The 18,802-nt window shown below is 35.0% G+C and overlaps 2 protein-coding genes across 2 annotated transcripts in view; one reads left to right on the top strand and one right to left on the bottom strand.

Annotated features, from left to right (window-relative positions):
* Positions 1-10,136, top strand: part of LOC131551795 (inositol polyphosphate-5-phosphatase A-like) — a 186,296-nt gene extending 176,160 nt beyond the window's left edge. The window contains exons 13-16 of the mRNA XM_058794914.1: positions 4,087-4,198; positions 6,949-7,017; positions 8,304-8,388; positions 8,491-10,136. Of these exons, the coding sequence (XP_058650897.1) occupies positions 4,087-4,198; positions 6,949-7,017; positions 8,304-8,384 (262 nt within the window). The 3' untranslated portion in view covers positions 8,385-8,388; positions 8,491-10,136. The remainder of the gene's footprint in view (positions 1-4,086; positions 4,199-6,948; positions 7,018-8,303; positions 8,389-8,490) is intronic.
* A 254-nt stretch (positions 10,137-10,390) lies between these two features.
* nkx6.2 (NK6 homeobox 2) lies at positions 10,391-16,837 on the bottom strand. The gene is made up of 3 exons (XM_058794916.1): positions 13,743-16,837; positions 12,477-12,649; positions 10,391-11,989 (listed from the first exon to the last, which is right to left on the bottom strand). The coding sequence occupies exons 1-3, from the start codon at positions 14,152-14,154 to the stop codon at positions 11,741-11,743; spliced, it is 834 nt and encodes a 277-aa protein (XP_058650899.1). The 5' UTR covers positions 14,155-16,837; the 3' UTR covers positions 10,391-11,740.
* Between the last annotated feature and the right edge of the window lie 1,965 nt (positions 16,838-18,802).

Genomic DNA, 18,802 nt, shown 5'->3' with positions numbered 1-18,802 from the left:
TGACTTTGTATCTCATAATTACGACTTTATATCTCGCAATTCTGACTTTGTATCTCGCAATTCCAACTGTATATCTCACAATTCTGACTTTGTATCTCGCATAATTCTGACTTTGTATCTCGCAATTCGACTTTATATCTCGCAATTCTGACTTTATATCTCACAATTACGACTTTATATCTCGCAATTCCAACTGTATGTCTTGCAATTCCAACTGTATATCTCACAATTCTGACTTTGTATCTCACAATTACAACTTTGTATCTCGCAATTCCAACTGTATATCTCACAATTCGACTTTGTTTCACAATTCCAACTGTATATCTCACAATTCTGACTTTGTATCTCGCAATTCCAACTGTATATCTCACAATTCTGACTTTGTATCTCAAATTCCAACTGTATATCTCACAATTCCGACTTTGTTTCACAATTCCAACTGTATATCTCACAATTCCAACTGTATATCTCACAATTCCGACTGTATATCTCACAATTCCAACTGTATATCTCACAATTCTGACTTTGTATCTCGCAATTCCAACTGTATATCTCACAATTCTGACTTTGTATCTCGCAATTCCAACTGTATATCTCACAATTCTGACTTTGTATCTCGCAATTCTGACTTTGTATCTCGCAATTACGACTTTATATCTCGCAATTCTGACTTTGTATCTCACAATTACGACTTTGTATCTCGCAATTCCCACTGTATATCTCACAATTCCGACTTTGTTTCGCAATTCCAACTGTATATCTCGCAATTATTACTTTATACCTCGCAGTTCAAATTTTTTCTCAAAATTGGAAGTATATATCTCGCAATTCAGACTTTATATCTCATTTCCAACTTTATATCTCACAATTCCAACTTTTTATCTTGCAATTTGACTTTACACATTGCAATTCTGGGTTTTATTTTCTTCTGAGAATTGCAAGAAAAAAATGAGATACAAACAGAATTGCAAAATTTTATCTCCAAATTGTGAAAGAGTCCCAATTTAATTATATATATATATATATATATATATATATTTTTTTTTATTCCATGACAGAAATAAGCTTTCATAGTTGGGAGAAAAAAAATTGATTTCAATGCTTTTGCGTTGATTTTCACAAAAATATTGTGCAGCACAACTGTTTTCAACATTGATAATAATCAGAAATGTTTCTTGAGCAGCAAATCAGCATATTAGAATGATTTCTGAAGGATCATGTGACACTGAAAATGATGCTGAAAATACAGCTTTGATCACAGAAATAAATTACATTTTAATAGATATTCACATAGAGAACAGCTATTTTGCATTGTAAAAATATTTCAAAATTTTTAAGGTATTTTTGATCAAATAAATGCAGCCTTTGTGAGCAGAAGAAACTTTAAACTTCTTATGTGTAGAGCGTCTGAGTCCGGTTTGAACAGAGAATATGAATCTCTGAGTGTTGAGTGTGAAGGTTGGTTTGTTCTCTGGATACAGACACCTTCCTCCTGCAGCAATCATCTCGAGCATCACGGATCGGTTTCAAAGATCCTCTCGGCCCTTCATTAGATCAGATGTGTTTAATCCAGCTGAAGGAGCACATCTAAGACTTCCTGTAGAGTTTGTGTGGGCCACCCTGAAGAAAGAGCTTCTCCCGCCCCTTAATTCCCACACTCTGCATCTCTATCCCTCATTATCCTGCTCTCTATCCTCCGCTATCATTCTTCCTCCTGTCTTTCATCCTCAGAATCATCTCTCGTTAGCATACCAAAACTGCCCTTCATTTCCACATGCTTAAAGTGCCATCAATGCTAATTGCTCTCAGGCGTTCTGCAAAGGCCCCTTGCGGCTCTTGTTTGGCCACTCGGCCGGGGGCCTGTGTGTTAGCCGGATGTGGGTTAACTAGTCCCCCTCCCCTCTTTAACCCCCGCTAACCGTCCCGTTCGACCCTTGACCCTGTCGTCGTGGCAACGGTCAGTTGGGCGCAGAAGCGGCTGATGCTGATGGTGTTTGATTAGCTGATTCCACTAAATGAGCCGATCATGATGAGCTGCTTTCACAGCCAATTGAACAGAGCCAGTGTCTGTGTGTGTGTCTGTTCGGGGAAACAGTGTGATGGAGTAGCAGGACAGTAACACATGCACTTCTTCAGAAATATAATATAATGCATTTCATCTCAGAACTGAAAGAGATAAAAAACTAAATCACATTTTGCATTAAATACATTTAAATGATATACTTTTTTTGCATTATTTTCTTGACAATTAACCACATTTTCTACCCAGCTGTAATAACCTACTGTAATACAAAAACATCTCATGTGAAGAAAATATTTTTTTTATTTAACTTGAAAGTATACATAGTAATAGTTTTTGCAAAAACATGCTAATGTGGAGAAAATAATACAGTATTTAAAAATATATGCATACTTAAATGGTATTATTTAAGGTCCATTTTAAAACAGTTGAATGTTTACGTCACTATTTTTTTTGCAAAAACATCTCATAATTTGAAGAAAGTATTATGTTATTTAAAGTACATTTTAAAACTATTATACATCACAGTAGTTTTTGCCAAACATCCCATAATATGACGAAAATAACAAATTATTTAAAAATGTATTTAAAGTACTGCTAAAAACACAAATCAAAATATATATCAAACTAGTTTTGGAGTACATAATTTATTTTATGCAATGATTTATTATTTAAATTGTTATTTAAAGTACATTTTAAAACAGTTGAACATATACATAATTCATTTTTTGCAAAAATGTCTCATAATGTAAAGAAAATAATATATTATTTAAATATGTGTCTAAATTATATTATTTAAACTATGAAAGTGTACATAGCTTTTGCAAAATCATCTCAATGAGACAAAAAATAATGCATTATTTAAAAATATATATTTAAATATTATTGAAAAAACACTTAAAACACAATTGAAAGTATACATCGCAGTTGTTTTGCTGTATTTAATTTATTTTATGCAGATTAAATAATAATAATAGTAAATGTGTGGACAAGATTATTTTCATTATGTGTTTTTTTTTTTTGCTTTTTATTTTTACATTGCACTGCTGTAAAAAAAAAAAAAAAAAATCAGGGTTAAATATGTTAAATTGTCATGAAAATAATTGTCACACATCACAATCACAAAATCTTAAAATGCAAAATAATAAAAAGCTTTTTTTTTTCTTTTTTTCTTTATGTAGTTTTGATGTGCAAAGTGAACCTGAGCTGTTTTTGTGAGAGAAATGGAGTGATTTCTGCTGCTGGTTTTAGGTTTTGTTATGATAGGACACAATAGACTCCATAAATGCACACACTTCATTCACGGTCTGATTGTGATCTCACCGTGTCCCATGTAGGAAGTCCATCATTAACATCATAGTGCTGTTATCTGGACGCCTCGATCTGATGTCCTTTGTGTCTGTATCGTGTACCATCTGCTCCTCAGAGCCGTCAGACGCCTGCGATGCAGACCCTCAGAAATAGAAATCAGATCGGTCCTGTGTTTTATGAGGCTGATCTGCCTGTTTTACACAGTAAAGTTAAAATGCATGTATGATTCAGTGATTATAGAGCACAGATTGACAGCACTGACCAATCGCAACCAGTCCTTTTAGATTGTGAGTGAATATGTGACCCTGGAGCACAAAACCAGTCATAAGGGTCGATTTTTAAAAAAAAAATTTTTTTTTTTAATTGAAATTTATGCATAATCTGAAATCTGAATAAATAGGCTTTGAATGGTTTGTTAGGATAGGACAATATTTGGACGAGATACAATATGCATTGCTAAGAACTTCATTTGAACAACTTTAAAGGTGATTTTCTCAATATTTAGATTTTTTTGCACCCTCAGATTCCAGATTTTCAAATAGTTGTATCTCAGACAAATATTGTCCGATCATAACAAACCATACATCAATGGAAAGCTGATTTATTATATTGATCCTTATGACTCGTTTTGTGGTCCAGGGTCACACATGTGCTTGCCTAAAAGACGGGGTTATGATATGCTAATGTGTTAATTGGGCTACACTAACATTAGGCATATTTTAGGCTCACTCTGGAGTTGGTGTGTGTTTGTGCAGTTATCCGTACAGTGAAGACTCCAGTCAGGGAAAGCAGTACATGAACACTCGCTGTCCCGCCTGGTGTGACCGGATCCTCATGTCCGCCTCGGCCAAAGACCTGCTCATAAAGGTGAGATGATTAAACCATAAACGCTTCATTGTCTCTCTCTCTGTCAGATTGTGAGTGTGAGTGATATTAATCTGATGTGAAAGGTGCCATGCATTGAGCAATCTAATTTCTTTATGGTAACAAATGAACAAAACAAAACTCGAGCTGAATTGGTCTCACAGTTGATGCATTTTGCAGCATGGGCACGGTTATTGAGCTGAACTGATCTGAATAATGACTCTATTGTCTTCTGTAGAGCTTCTTTACAGCTGAAACTGAGTTTTATTAATTGATGAATTTTATAGCATTAACACTGTTATTTTCCAGTTGAAGCTGCTTTGAAACAATCTAGAAATAAATGCGACAATCTTAAGAATCTTTAGACATTTGCTCTGGAAAACAAGACAAAAGCCTCGAGGAAGAGCATCACTGTTTTTGCACACTGAAAAAAAAAATTATTTTCTTAGTATTTTTGTCTTGTTTTCTAGTATAAATATCTAAAAATTCTTGAATAAAGATGAATTTACTGTACAAGATATTATGTCTTGTTTTCTGAAAAAAAAAAAAAAAAAAATCTAACTTTTGTTAGTTTTTGCTTAAAACAAGTAAAAATATCTGCCAGTGGGGCAAGAAAAATAATCTTAATTCAAAGGCTAAACTAGATTATTTTTCTTGCCCCACTGGCAGATATTTTTACTTGTTTTAAGCAAAAACTAACAAAATTTGGAATTTTTTTTCTTGCTTTTTTTTAGAAAACAAGATTTAATATCTTTAATCATTTTACTTGTCAAGTAAATGCCCCTTGATTCAAGAACGTTTAGAAAACGAGACAAAAATACTAAGTAAGAAAATCATTGCAGAGATCAGTAAGTTTTTCCTGTATTCTGTGGCTCAGAGCAGCTATTCAAGCCGCTTTTGTTTGTATTGAAGCATTGCAAATACATTGAGATCGAGACCGTTGTGTTAGATTTTCTTCACATGCTCTTAAATTGAGTTTAGATGAATTGACTCCGATTTCTAGTTAGTGTTTGAGCAGTAGTAGTGCTAGTGCTGTTCCTGAGGTCGGTGGTTAATGAAGATGTTTGTTTTCTGTGAGAAGCGCGGTGTGAGACGAGGCAGATTGTTGAGACACGGCCCGTAAACAGCCTCATCTATCATGCTGCGCTCTGTTAGCTCCGCGTCATGTTATTTTCTGCTCGCCGAGCCCTAACACGCCAAAGGTCCACAGCGCCGTGTGCGCCGTAATGAAGAGCCAGTCAAGCGCGGGCGCAGGAGCGGCCCCGGACCCTGCCGTAATTTGTTTATCTGTCTAAAGATTACGCAGGCCGAAAATCCACAATTTTATGCTGCCTTTGTAAATTATCAAGCCTGCGTTTGATGAATGTATGAGCGCTCTGGGAGCGAGACCGACCTGCGTTCACTCACATCAGCTCCTTATTAAAGAAACATCTCCAGGAGAAGAGCATCACTGCAAGCCAGAAATTAAAAATACAACAAGTACAATCAATGCAATTTCAGATATTTATCATTTTATTTTAAAAAGTAGCAATAAAAAAAATTAAAATACAATTTTAAATAAACAATTTTTAAAAAGTAAAAGTAGTAATGAATGAATAAATAGGAAAAAATAAATAAAAACTATTTTAAAATACAACATAAATAAATAAATAGGATAACATTGACAAGCAGGAGAAAGCAGACTCAACTTTATCAATAGAACCAATAAATGTATCAGTTTCTTTAAGAATTTGTCACATTTTTAATAATCACAAATTAAACAAACGGATATGAAACTGTACAAATGTCTTCAGGAGAGCATTGAAGAGCATCTACATAAAACTTACAAGTAACAAACAAACTTAAAATTAGAAAGAAAAACGTTAATACAATTTTAAATACCGTTTTAAAAAGTAAAAGTGAATATATAAACCAAAAATAAATACTGAAAATTAACTAAAATAAAGTAAATACTATTTTAAATGTATTTCATTTTAAAAAGTAAAAGCAGTGGTGATAAATTAATTAATAAATAAAATGGAAAACATTAGTAAATAGAGGAAAGCATACTTCTGTCACTTTTTTATGACTAATTAAAGAAAAAGATTTGAGAAGTGAGTTTACCTCAATCAGAAAATGTAAGATTGGAGCCCAAAACAATTCTGTTTATGGATAAAAAATTACAGAACAAAAATAAGTTAAAGATATATTGCTTAGACCAATAGGACGTGTCATTGTGGTAACACATACTATCTTTTAAATTTAACTGAATGTTTAACTACGTGGGAGCGTGTGAATTAGAGCAGAACTGTAGATGTGCATGTTTAGACGCAGGTGTGTGTTATTCTTTGGTCTTGTTGGGAATCCAGTATTTCTGAGGCAGCAGCCAAGCTTTTCTCTCGTCTGTGTTGTCTACAAATGCAGTTTCCTTGAGTTTGTCTTCCTCATTCATGTGAGTTTGTGAGTGTTTAGTTCAGCTCAGAAAACACAATCTGTGGGTGTGTGTGTGTGTGTGTGTGCGCGTGTGTGTGTGTGTGCGGGTGTGCTTTCTAAAGAGCACTGCATCATTTCTGTCTCGCTCGATTCAGAGCATTATTTTCAATTTAGATAAACATGATTAATGCTTTCGCTGCATTTCAGATATGAAAAAGCTCCTGAACTTTGATTTATTGGCACTTAAATGTAACCATATAAAAGCTCTTCTTAGTATTTTAGCGTCATGCATGCATTTGCTCTGTCTGTAATCATATTTTGTGCGTGTTTGTGTTTTGCAGCCAGAGAATGAGGAGAAATCAATAACATACGACAACATCGGACCCAACGTGTGTATGGGGGACCACAAGGTACAACTAACCTAACCAACCTCCCCAACTAGTGTGTGTGTGTGTGTGTGCGTGTTTGTGTGTGTGTGTGTGTGTGTGTGTGTGTGTGAATTTAGATATACTTGGGTGAGAAAATAGTCTTTGGAAGTGATTTAAATCTGATTCAACTTAAAAATTATTCAAAGTATTTTTTTATAATTATTACTGTTCTTTTAAAGGTTTGTGTGTGTGTGTGTGTGTGTGTGTGTGTGTGTGTGTGTCTAGTCTTTTTCAAATGGTTCTTTAAATGTTTCTCCTGAATGAAGGTAAAATATCTTGTTTAGATTTGAATCAGTCAAACCAAACATTCAGGGAAATTAACTGTCAGTAACTACTCTCTTAAAAAAATAAATACAAGTAAGCTCCAGTAAGCTTTATTTTCTATAAAACTTCACAGTGCAGCTAGATATGATTTTCTGAATGAATGAATGAGTGGGTTTGGGTTGTAGTCTGGTTTTAGTCTGGTTTTAGTCTGGTCTGTACAAAGGAATGAACACAGCTCTTCTGCAGCTCCTGTGATGGTGCAGCACATATAAGACACTCCAGACCAATCACAGATCAGTATGCAAATACATTCAAGAAAGAACACCAATCAGAATTCAGTATGCAAATCAGGCCTCTGCTGTTAGTTGAATGCTGAACAGAGTGAATGAGAGATTTTCAAACTCTGAACAAAAAGATATTGAAATGATCTACAAAACATTGTTTGGCTATTACAGTACTGTTTTCTAAATTACTTCTGTGTAATGTTATGGTTCTGAATATGATAGTCCTGGGTATCTTAAATAACAATTTTTTAATTTATTTATTTTGTATGTTTTTTTTACTATATTATTGAAGTTTTTACATGAAGTGGTTAAAGCTGAATTATAACGGATAAAAGGAATATTTTAGGAACAGATGTCTTCAGTTAAATATTCCTAAATAAAATATTTTTTATTTTATTTTATTTTATTTATTCTCAAATGTATTGCTAAATCTTTGTTTTTAGATTTAGATCCTCATAGTGAGATAAGTGTGTGTGTGTGTGTGTGTGTGTGTGTGTGTTTGAACCAGACAGACACACACTCGTCAAAATCACATTCATATGTTCTAGAAATGTCAGTGAATTTTGCACCCATGGATGAAGAGTTCAGACAGAAGTGTGTGAATAAAGTATTAAATGAGTGTCTGTGATCAGAACAGCTGATTCTAACTGAAGCGTGAGCTTGAGTTTGTTCCTGATCACGTCTCGGTCTGAATTCTGCTGTTTGTTGTATTCTCTGCAGCCGGTCTACTTGTACTTTCGGTTAAACACAGGGGCAGGTAAACCTAATGCAAATAAGCACAAGTGTTGTGTCGTGCAGTGATGTGGTAAATATTTTCTTTTACTATTATTTTATTCTTATTAACCATATGACTTTATAATATCCATGTCTGATTCTCATGATCTCTGTGTGTGTGTGTGTGGACCAGGAAAATGGTGCCAAAGGTTGAAGAAGATTTCATGAAAAGCGTCCCTGTGAGAAGCTCCGACACGGGTGGAAGGACACACACACACACACACACACACACACACACACAAACAGAGGACCCTGTAAAGACTTTTCAGCAGGACTGACCAGTCGCATTTGTCCAGTGCATGCAATCATGTCCATAGAAACGACACATTGAGTTCATGAATGCTTCAAGAGTCGAGATCATGGACACACACACACACACACACACACACACACGCTGCATTTCCACTAAATCAGATGTTCTTCTTCTGACGTCTCAGCCTCGTTTCCCAAACTCTAATAGAACATCAGAAACACTCTACAGATTTTAAAAAGCATCCTTGCGGATTTTAGATATGCCTCATAATATTACGAGCTACTTCCATACAGTATGTAAGATGTTTTAAAAAGTGCAATGCAAGAACTCTTGTTGTATTTCTCTATGGTTAGGTTTATTTGTACATGCTGATTTCTCGTGCTGTTTGGAGATTTCTAGACTTCTCTCTGTTAGAATAGATAGGTATATTCTGTTCAAGCATTTGTATGATTTTCTTTCTCTTGACTCTTGTTTATCTTGGTTTTTTTCTTGATTTGTTGTGCCGTGCCGCATACAACCGCCGAGTCTCATTTTATATACTGTACTTTTTAAAGAGATAATTTATAATTCGTACCAAAACTATTATATGCTGACATATTGATACGAACGGCTGCTTTGGGTGTAAAGTTGAAATGTTTGAATAGTTATAAAGAAACGACTTAATCCACATTATTGTAAGCAGAAAATGCCATTTCAGCCTATATGATTTATATAAATATATATATATATATATATATATGTATATATATATATATATATTTAGCCAATTTAATTTTTTTTAATCTTTTAAGCAGTGCCATAAACCATGCAAGTATATAAGATAGTTTCAATAGCAGTCTTGCTCGGTTCTTACAGTACTGTTTTTATTCTAACTTATTTCTGTGTAATAATGTTATGGTTGAATGTGATATTTTAAATAGGTCTGGGTATCTTAAATAGCTGTATCCTTTTTTCTTATTTTTTATGATTTCTTGTTATTATATTATTGTGTCATGGTGCCAACTATTGAACTCAGTCAAATGTAGAGTTTGAGTTATGATGGCATTGTGCAAAAACACTCAAATTATAAGGACCAGGAGAAAACTTTAAAAACGCGCTTTACTTTACAGTGTCCATTTTACACCGGAGTAACAGTGTGTTTTAGCAACACAATCACACATGAAGTGCATGGTTCAGTTCTAATGTAAACGACACAGTGAACGCTGTAAAGTGAAGTGTGGTCGTTCGGGTTTGATTTCTCGTGTATGTTCTGAGCATCAGTGCCGATTGCTGATACCGATTGAATTCATTACACGACAGAGTCAACGATCCGTTAGATTGATCCTTCGTTTCTGAATCGGTGGGAATGATTTTGTGTCGCTTTGACAGTGATTTGGTTAGAAGAACTGCTTGTTAACTGTGTTTTTCCCAGCAGGTCAGGTGATAGGATTCACTCTTTTCTTTAAGCAGATAGCGATTAGACCTCATGGATGGCAAGACCTCCAAAAGCAATAAAACCATTAGAACTCAATGAATGAATGAATGAATCAGTGCCTCTTTGTCATTAGTCAAGCACATCAATTACACCATGAGATTCACTAAACAAGCCTTTGACATTTACATGCATTTACCATCATTGGTGGTCCCTGAGAGGAGAAAAAAATATATATATATATATATATATATATATATATATATATATGTGTGATATTGTGTTAATTTGATCAAACTTTTTATAAAAATTAATATATTATTGGGTATACCATGATTATGGCTGAATATTTTATTAAAAGGAAATAACGTGAGTGGAAATACACATAATTGACAATGGAAACTCTCAGCAGAAAGTTCGAGAATTTTTTTTTTTTTTGCATGCAAGTATATTTTATATACACTTTTTAACAGCATTTCTGTAACCACAAAAGTTAAGTCGTTCGCAAGTTCGCTTTTACCTGCCGTTACCATAGCAACACAATGCGCGATATTCGTTGCGATTAATATCGAAATCATAGTCTACTGTCGTGACTTACAACTGTTTAAGAATAAATCTGCATGTCACAAAAAAAAAGTTTTTTCAACATGTATAATATGTTAATTTTAATAGTTAACGGGGTCACGAGACATTTGCATTGCGAATAACGCGACAGAAATGTTCCTTAAAGACATTAAATGATTCGCACACAGGTTTAAAAAAATAATAATAATAATAATGCTCGCTTGGACTGAGAAATACAAATATAAGCTAATCTATAAATGCATGTTTAAAGACCTATGACTGATCATCTTCACCAGAAGCAGTTCAGGCTCCTAAAATAAAACCTCCAAAAAGGAGACTAAATATTCATCTTATTACATCGGAATTTCTTAAAGCTTTAGTAGGAAATTGGTTTTCCCTCTATAAACGCGTACTCGTCTTTAAATGAACGTTTGTAATGTTAAATTATTAGTAACAATCGTGTAAGAACCGTTATCAGAATATTAATGCACGGATATATAATAATATGCGTTTGCTAGCAATTTTCTCGCGGCCGAATAACAGCACATCTCAAAATATATGCGCTACAAAATCAGTAAATGTATGAAATTAAAAAAGGACCAGGACATTTTTGAAACTTTGGCTTGTTAAATAATTTATTGATAATACAAAGTTTTTTCTTCCGTCCTCACGGAAGCAATAATATTCTCTTCGTCGATATTTATGTCCATCTTTGTGTATTTTTCCTGTTGTGAGGTAAAACATAAACTCCAGCGGCCAAAAGGACATTATTAAAACAAATTCTATACACATCATTTACAGCACTGGCACTTCTTTATACACTTGGTGTACCTGTTTCCAAAATAATAAAAAAGTGAAACTTTTAGGAGGAAAAGGGCGTTATTCTTCTGCGATCAAAGACAAAAAATGATCTTAATGATAATGATGAGGGGAAGTTGGCACGTCTCCATGATGCTTTAATAACATAATTTACTCAGTAAAAAATATATATACATCTCACGTCCACTTCTAACTGTACAACCGCATTCAAAGTAAAGCAAAAGCAGCGTGAACAGTGTGTTTATACCCTGCTTAATTCTGCCTCGGTTCTCCAGAAGAATCTGAAGCAGATGATGGTGATGATGATGATGATGAAGAGTCTTTTGCTCAGTTTCATCACAAAGTGTCCGAGCTGTTGCTGCAAGGGCTGATGAGGGACAGGTTACTCGTCTTGTGCTTTTTTAACAGTCTCGTGATTTTCTCGTCGTCGGAGTTCGGATCCAGAGGTTTGTTATATTCATCATCCTCCTCGTTTTCTGAGCTCTCCTTCATCTTCTCCGTCTCTGAGTCGTGTTTCTTTTTAGCCGTGGCCATTTCAGCCGCGTGTCTCTTCCGCCATTTGGTTCTTCTGTTTTGAAACCAAACCTGAGACAGAAAAAGAAAAGAAAAAACCCGCTTCAGAACACTGTCCATATCCGTGGGCTGCTATTATTATTTCTAAAAAAATTTAAAAAAGGCATGCAAGTGCATGCAAGTTCAACTAACTGAACTGAAATCATATAAATCAAGCAGAGTGCATGAACTGCAAGCAATTGATTAAAATAATAAAAGCGAATGCATGTTGACCAGACAAGTGCGTAAATATAAGGCCTAGCGGTGTGCAATGCTGTGCAACACTGACAGCGATGTTTTGGGGTTAAAAAATATTTATAATCCCCCCCAAAAAATCATTTCAACATTAGAAATGAATACTCCAACAGTTTTGCTCGTTTGCAAATTCATATCATGAACTGACAGCGACTTTGGCAGATGCACTAATCTGTGGTCTCATTCTGCCCGTTTGCATTGAGAAAAAAAAGTCTAGAATTAAATGAAGTTAATATAAAAAGTTCATCAAACCGCCTGTGTTTACCTTGACTTGGCTTTCGGTCATTCCCAGAGAATAGGCGAGTCGAGCTCTCTCCGGACCGGCCAGATATTTGGTCTGCTCGAAGGTTTTCTCCAGGGCAAAAATCTGCTGTCCTGAGAAAGTTGGTCTGGAGTGTTTCTTCTTTCCATCCTTGTCCAGCATCATATTTGCCTGGGCTGGAGAAAGAAAAATAAGAGGCGGTCAGTCAAATAAAACCGAAAACGAGACGTTTTTCCATTTCCGTTTATTCATTTAGCAAACGCTTTTATCCGAAGCGACTCGCAACTGATCATAAAGAGGCAAACAAACACAACAAGTGCTATTTGCGAGTGAATACTGTTGACCCTCAAGTGTATTTCAACAGTCTGAGCCTGGAATCCAACATACACTCTTAAAAATAAAAGTTCTTTATTGGCATCATCCACGGAACCCTTCAAATGCAGAAGAGATTCTTTACAGTAGAAAAAGTTTCTTTAGATTTGTAAAATGCTCCTCAAAACGGTTCTTCTGTGCATCACTGCAAAAACACGCTTTTGAAACCTTTATTTTTAAGAGCCAGTTTAGGAAGAGATTTTAACTCTATTTAGGCCATAAAGAAAACACGAGTGTCAAACACTACCCAGGTTTAAAAAAAGAAAAAAAAAGTACACTCCCATAATGCACTTATTTTGTACTTAATATACTAAAAATGATTCTTTAGTAGCCTACTTCTTAAAATAAACTTAAGATCAACAAAGTGTGCTATTCTGGGACACCGTATGAACTAAATGCGCTTTTAACATGCTATCTCTGTATTTAAAAAAATGTATTTAGTCACCACTTGTAGTACACTTGAGTGTACTACTGTATGAAATATAGGTTCAAGTGTACTACTAAATAATTTTTTTAAATACAGAGATAGCATGTTAAAAGCGCATTTTAGTTCATATTCATGGTGTCCCAAAATAGCACAGTTTGTTCATCTTAAGTTTATCTTAAGAAGTACTAAAGAATATTTTAGTATATTAAGTACAAAATTAGTGCGTGAGAATAGAGCACTTGTAAGTACATTATGGAAGTGTAGCTACTTTTGTTTTTTTTAGCCCGGATAATATTCCAATAATCTGGGCTGCGTTTCCCAAAACCATCGCATCGTAGACCCACTGCCACTAATGGAGCTACGATCAATTTAGGCTTACGATGCTTTTGGGAAACGCAGCCCTGAGCGTGAAAACCAACATAAACCAGTTTAGAATTTTATTTTTTAATTTTTTTTTGTCGAAGACTCACCAGGACAGGGAACCCTCGGGTCTCTCCAGGGTGAACCCTGCATCATTCCGGGCCAAAATATGGGCGCCCTCCCAGGCAACTCCGTCAGCGGTTTGGGGTACCGAGACACCGCCGCGGGGTTGAAGTACATCCCGGCTGATGTCAATCCGTTGATCCGGGGAAAGCCCGAGAGCAGCTGTCCCGCGGAGGTGATGGGTCTCCCTAATATATCGCTAATTCCGTGCGGCGTTCCCAGCGGGATCTGAGAGCTCAGGTTGCTGAAGGAATGAGCCTTGAAGCCCGCAGGGTTCTGCAGGGCGTACGGGAATAAAGAAGTCTTCATCTCGGTCATGTTATGCAGCGCAGCCAGTGGAGTGCTGCCCAGAACGAACGCACTCTGCCGGTTACTATCCATCTGCCCAACCGCTAACATTGGTGCGAGTGAACCACAGGGCGAACCGCAAAGCAAGAAAGTTCGTACGAGAAAGTTTAACGCCCACAACTTCACAACTCATCCACTAGAACTGTAACTTTAAACCGCAAGTCAAAGTTCGCGAACGTTTCCCGATGAATCCCAGAATCCCGATGCCGGCCGTCGGCAGATCTCACGCCCGCTTTGAGTGCTGCGATCGCCCGCATCTGAAGCGCCGTTCTCCGCTCAATGGACTCCAGCAGCGATGACGCGCAGATAACCGCGCCGCCACCTGCAAGCGCGTATCTCCCATTGGAAGACGCTAAGTGACACCACGCTCTGATTGGAGGACGCGAGGCGGCGGATTTGCATGGACAAAGCCGCACTCCATCAAGCTCGTATTGTAGCACCATTAATGACGCGTCGCACTGTAGAAATCATTGTTTCGCGTTGCATTTGACACAATAGACGCGTTTACTTTATGACGCTGGCAGAGTAAGTACATTAACCTCCATGCAACTAATAACGCTATTTTCACCGCTCATTTGTTCATTCAGAAGTCGCTTATAATCCGTTCCGTTTAGAACAAATATGCAACACTTTTTAAGTGCGGAAAACTCGACATCATCGCGCTATTTATAGTTGAAACGCTCGATTCGCTTAATCACGGGTTATTAAAACTAGCGTGTAGAAGCTGGTAAATGTAAAACCTTTTTTTACCCTTATTTGAAAACATTTATTTATACACGCAGTCTGATTTATGTTCTCTTTCGCAGGTTATTAGAATGTTTTTATTATTATTGTTGAAAATATCGCTCACTGTTTTAGCGAATAAAAATAAAAAACTAGACATTTACAACCTTAATCGCCCTTATGCAACTTAATGGGTTGTTGCTAAAATATCCAAATCATCTAAAATAACTGACACCATAAAATATGAATCACATGGTTTGGGGAAAAAAAAAAGTATGCAATGTTTTACTGTGTATAATTAAATGCGACTATAAGCGATTTAAGTCAGGCTTATTTAATTCAGTCGTCAGTATTAAACTCTCTGATGCTGATCATATCTAACCCACTGTTAACGAGACATTTCTCCTGGTCTGATAACATCATTTATCTAACTTCATGTGCAATTATTTAATGGAGCTGACTGTAAATTTGCTTTGATAATATTCTCATGAGCTATATTTAGGCTGCATGTAATATATATATGACATCTTTAATGTTTCATGTTCTGTGTTTTTTCCCTCCTCGCGGGTTGTTTTGTGAATTGAATCAGAGACAGAGATCATCTGTTTAAGTGCAGCGCTTATGTTTTATGGATCATGAGAATGGACGAGTGAAATATGACCGTGCTGGAATTTAAAAGGCTTCGACATTATTTAGACCTTCATCAAAACCACGAGAAAGGAGAAATGCGCCGTTTGAAATATGACTATGACTTTCCACTTTTTCCATTATTTATTTATTTATTTATTTATCGGCCTCCTCCGTTAAAAAAAAAAAAAAAAAAAAAAAAAGGTTAATTGTGGATTGTGATTGAATTGTTGATACTATCTTAACATATCAATAAATTCGTTTGTAATGTCGTTTTATCATATTTCCCACACATGTAATCCTGATGTGTGTCAAAGAAGCTCAGAAACGGGTCATCATCTTTTTCAGTTGTGTAGTTTATTACTGAGTTATTACTGTAATTCTAATGTTGTAAGTCAGCTGGACTGTGATGTAAATCAGGCTCGTGACAGTAAAACTGCTGCTCTTCATTAAAATCACTGCAGTCTGTCAGAAAAAAAGCGAAAACTATTTACACTCCCGAGATTAATGCACTGAATTATTATTATTAATTTAATATGATTATTATTATTATTTCCCTTTATATTTGAGGTTTCTCCGTGTTTTCCTCCGAAATCAATGCTTGATTATAATTACATAATATTCAGATCATGTGAAGTTTTTGTACATTCATTACTGTATTTTATGAGTTTGTGAAGAGTGCTTTAGGATGTAAAATGACCTGATATAATCACGCTGTGTAAACAAATATTTTTACTGTATAATCTGTAATATAAGTATCAGATCAAGTTGAAAAATAAACAATAAACCCTAATCTAAACGAAACTCTAAGTGTAAAATTGCTTGACTCAATGCACTGTTGTGGTTGATGATACTACTAATACTACTAATACTAATAATAATAATAGAGTTTCTGGTTCTGTTGTATTCGTCACATTTGAGTTTTTTCCGTCACGTACAGGTTGTGCATTGAAACATGATCTAAAGCTAATGAGCAGCAATCGCAGTGTTTGCACGTGGTTTTCGGACAGTATGTCAGTTTTCAAGAATTCTCCTAATTTTACAGTAGTCTTAAAACCACGTTTTCAAATGAACGAACATGTTAATTCATTAAAAAGAAAACCCCGTAACCTTCGTTGATTGGTGCGAGACTCTGAACTCATTTACAGGAAAACAGCGCCATCTGCCGGTCACTGTCCTCCATTACAGAAGATGCACTGGCTCTGCTTATCATAAACAAAATCTCATTTTAGTGGTGTCAGACTCTACAGCACAGATTTGCTGGTACTGTCTAACTATACTCTGATTATGCTCTCTTAAACAGTTCTTATCTTACTCTAATAAAGTCTGCAATCTGTGTCTGTGTCTGAGCATCTGTCAGGACTTTCTCTTTCAGTTTGTCTCTGGAGCTTCACATCAACTCTACATTCCCCAAATAGTCCTCAATTATTATTATTATTATTTATAATAAATGAAAATCGTGTAAGCAGATTTCTGAATTACATGATGTTTTCTCTGAGTTACTGCGGTTTTATTTTGAGGTTCAATGTGTTTTTAGGAAGAACTGTGGTCAGGCTGTTCTTTTTATGCCCAGTTGTGAAAAAAAGTATTTTATTTTATGTTTTAAATTATAATTACAGATGAAATTATAATTATTGACCGTTTTTATTCATTTTTGTACACTCACATGGTGGTATAGTCACATGAAATCCATCTTCTTAAATACACAACATTTCTTTAAAATATCAATAAAACATTATATATGTTGCATTTCGTAATTTGATTTGCTGTGTATGTATATTTTAGAATAAAATAATAAGTGGGCTTATTAATAAATTAATTTAATTCATTAAAAATATTACATTATTACAAAATATGTTTCAAATTATATTTATGTGAATGTGTTCTACCCCTATATTATTTTGTCATTTTTTTTGAACATTTTTGAAAATATATTTTTTATAAGGATTTAAATGTATATTTCATATATTTCAATTAAAAAAATAAAAAATAGATTACCTCACATTTGATGAAAAACTTTATTTGTTGTCTATAACACGTGTAAACATAATACATCTGAATAAAAATTAGCAAGCAACATAATTTACAAAGTAAAACAAACAAAATATATATAAAAATAAACGTTATTAAATCATTATAAATCTAGTTTTGATCTCAATCTGGCTTTTCCATCCACATTTGCTTTTATCCTAAATGTAGGCTGAAATACATTTTGGCATATGACAGTTTAAACTAAATATATTTTCAATTTCAAAAATATATTTAATTGAGCTTCACTGTTTACAACATATTTAAAATAAAAAGAAAGCAAGTATTGTAAAGAGTGTAAGTGTGAACAGAGGTATGACGTGCATTCTTTTCGACTCGTTAAGAACTCAATGACTCAAAGCAAACTAAACCATTATTTACTTCCATGCATCACACAGACGCTGTTATCCTCAGTGACCTGTGCATGTTATCAGTGCATGCATTCTCTGGGAGTCGAACCCATGACTTCAGTTTGAGCTCCTGTTGAGCATGCATGTAAACCTCAAATGCAGTGTAAGTCACTTTGAATAAAAGCATCTACCCAGTGCATCAGTGGAGATATAAGCTGCAGGTCATATCAATATCAGCTTGTGAATGTTCAATGAGCTCGTGTCATGGAGAGCTACTCTTTAATCACAGTTACACAAGCCTTCCTGAAACAGCACTCTCTCCAGATCCCTTCACTAACTCTCTCTCTCTGATTGCTGGATGTTTGTCACAGACGCTACAGTGATAAAGCTGAGCTCTTCAAAGCACAGTTGATTTACACACTAACAAACAAACAAATACGTTTATTTTCATTCAGTACCACGGTATATAACAGTTTATCAGCTGAATGCCTTTGAGCCGAGATTATTTCAGTAATTTAACACATTCACATGTTCACTCTGATCTCCGTTAACTCAGTGCTTTTTGACAGTTTTTATTTTATTTATTATATATATATATACACTTTTTAAACTTACTCAATTTTGATATTTATCAACAGTACTTAATGTAATTTAGCTTCTCAAACAAGATTGTTTAAGTAGGAAATGAAAATGTTTTGTGCAGCGCACTAATCTCAGTATCTGACACTGCTGCTGGAATAAACACAGAGCGAGTGTTTAGAAGAAAAAACAATGACTGTATGATTAAGTCTATTAGAATAGTTATATGAGACTAAAATTCAAGATATGAGGGAAAAAATTACTCATATCAGATGTAGTTTAGCTAACATCTGCATGACAGCAAAAGTGATTTTATACAACAGTTCAATAATCGAGTTCATATTGTGTGACATTTTAGACATTGTTCTGCTCAAATTAAGTTAAAGTGACAG

The sequence above is a fragment of the Onychostoma macrolepis genome, chromosome 13 (genome assembly GCF_012432095.1).
Source record: "Onychostoma macrolepis isolate SWU-2019 chromosome 13, ASM1243209v1, whole genome shotgun sequence".
Lineage (NCBI taxonomy): Eukaryota > Metazoa > Chordata > Actinopteri > Cypriniformes > Cyprinidae > Onychostoma > Onychostoma macrolepis.
The sequence above is the reverse complement of the archived record's forward strand: the minus strand, read 5'-3'. Positions and strand labels throughout refer to the sequence as shown.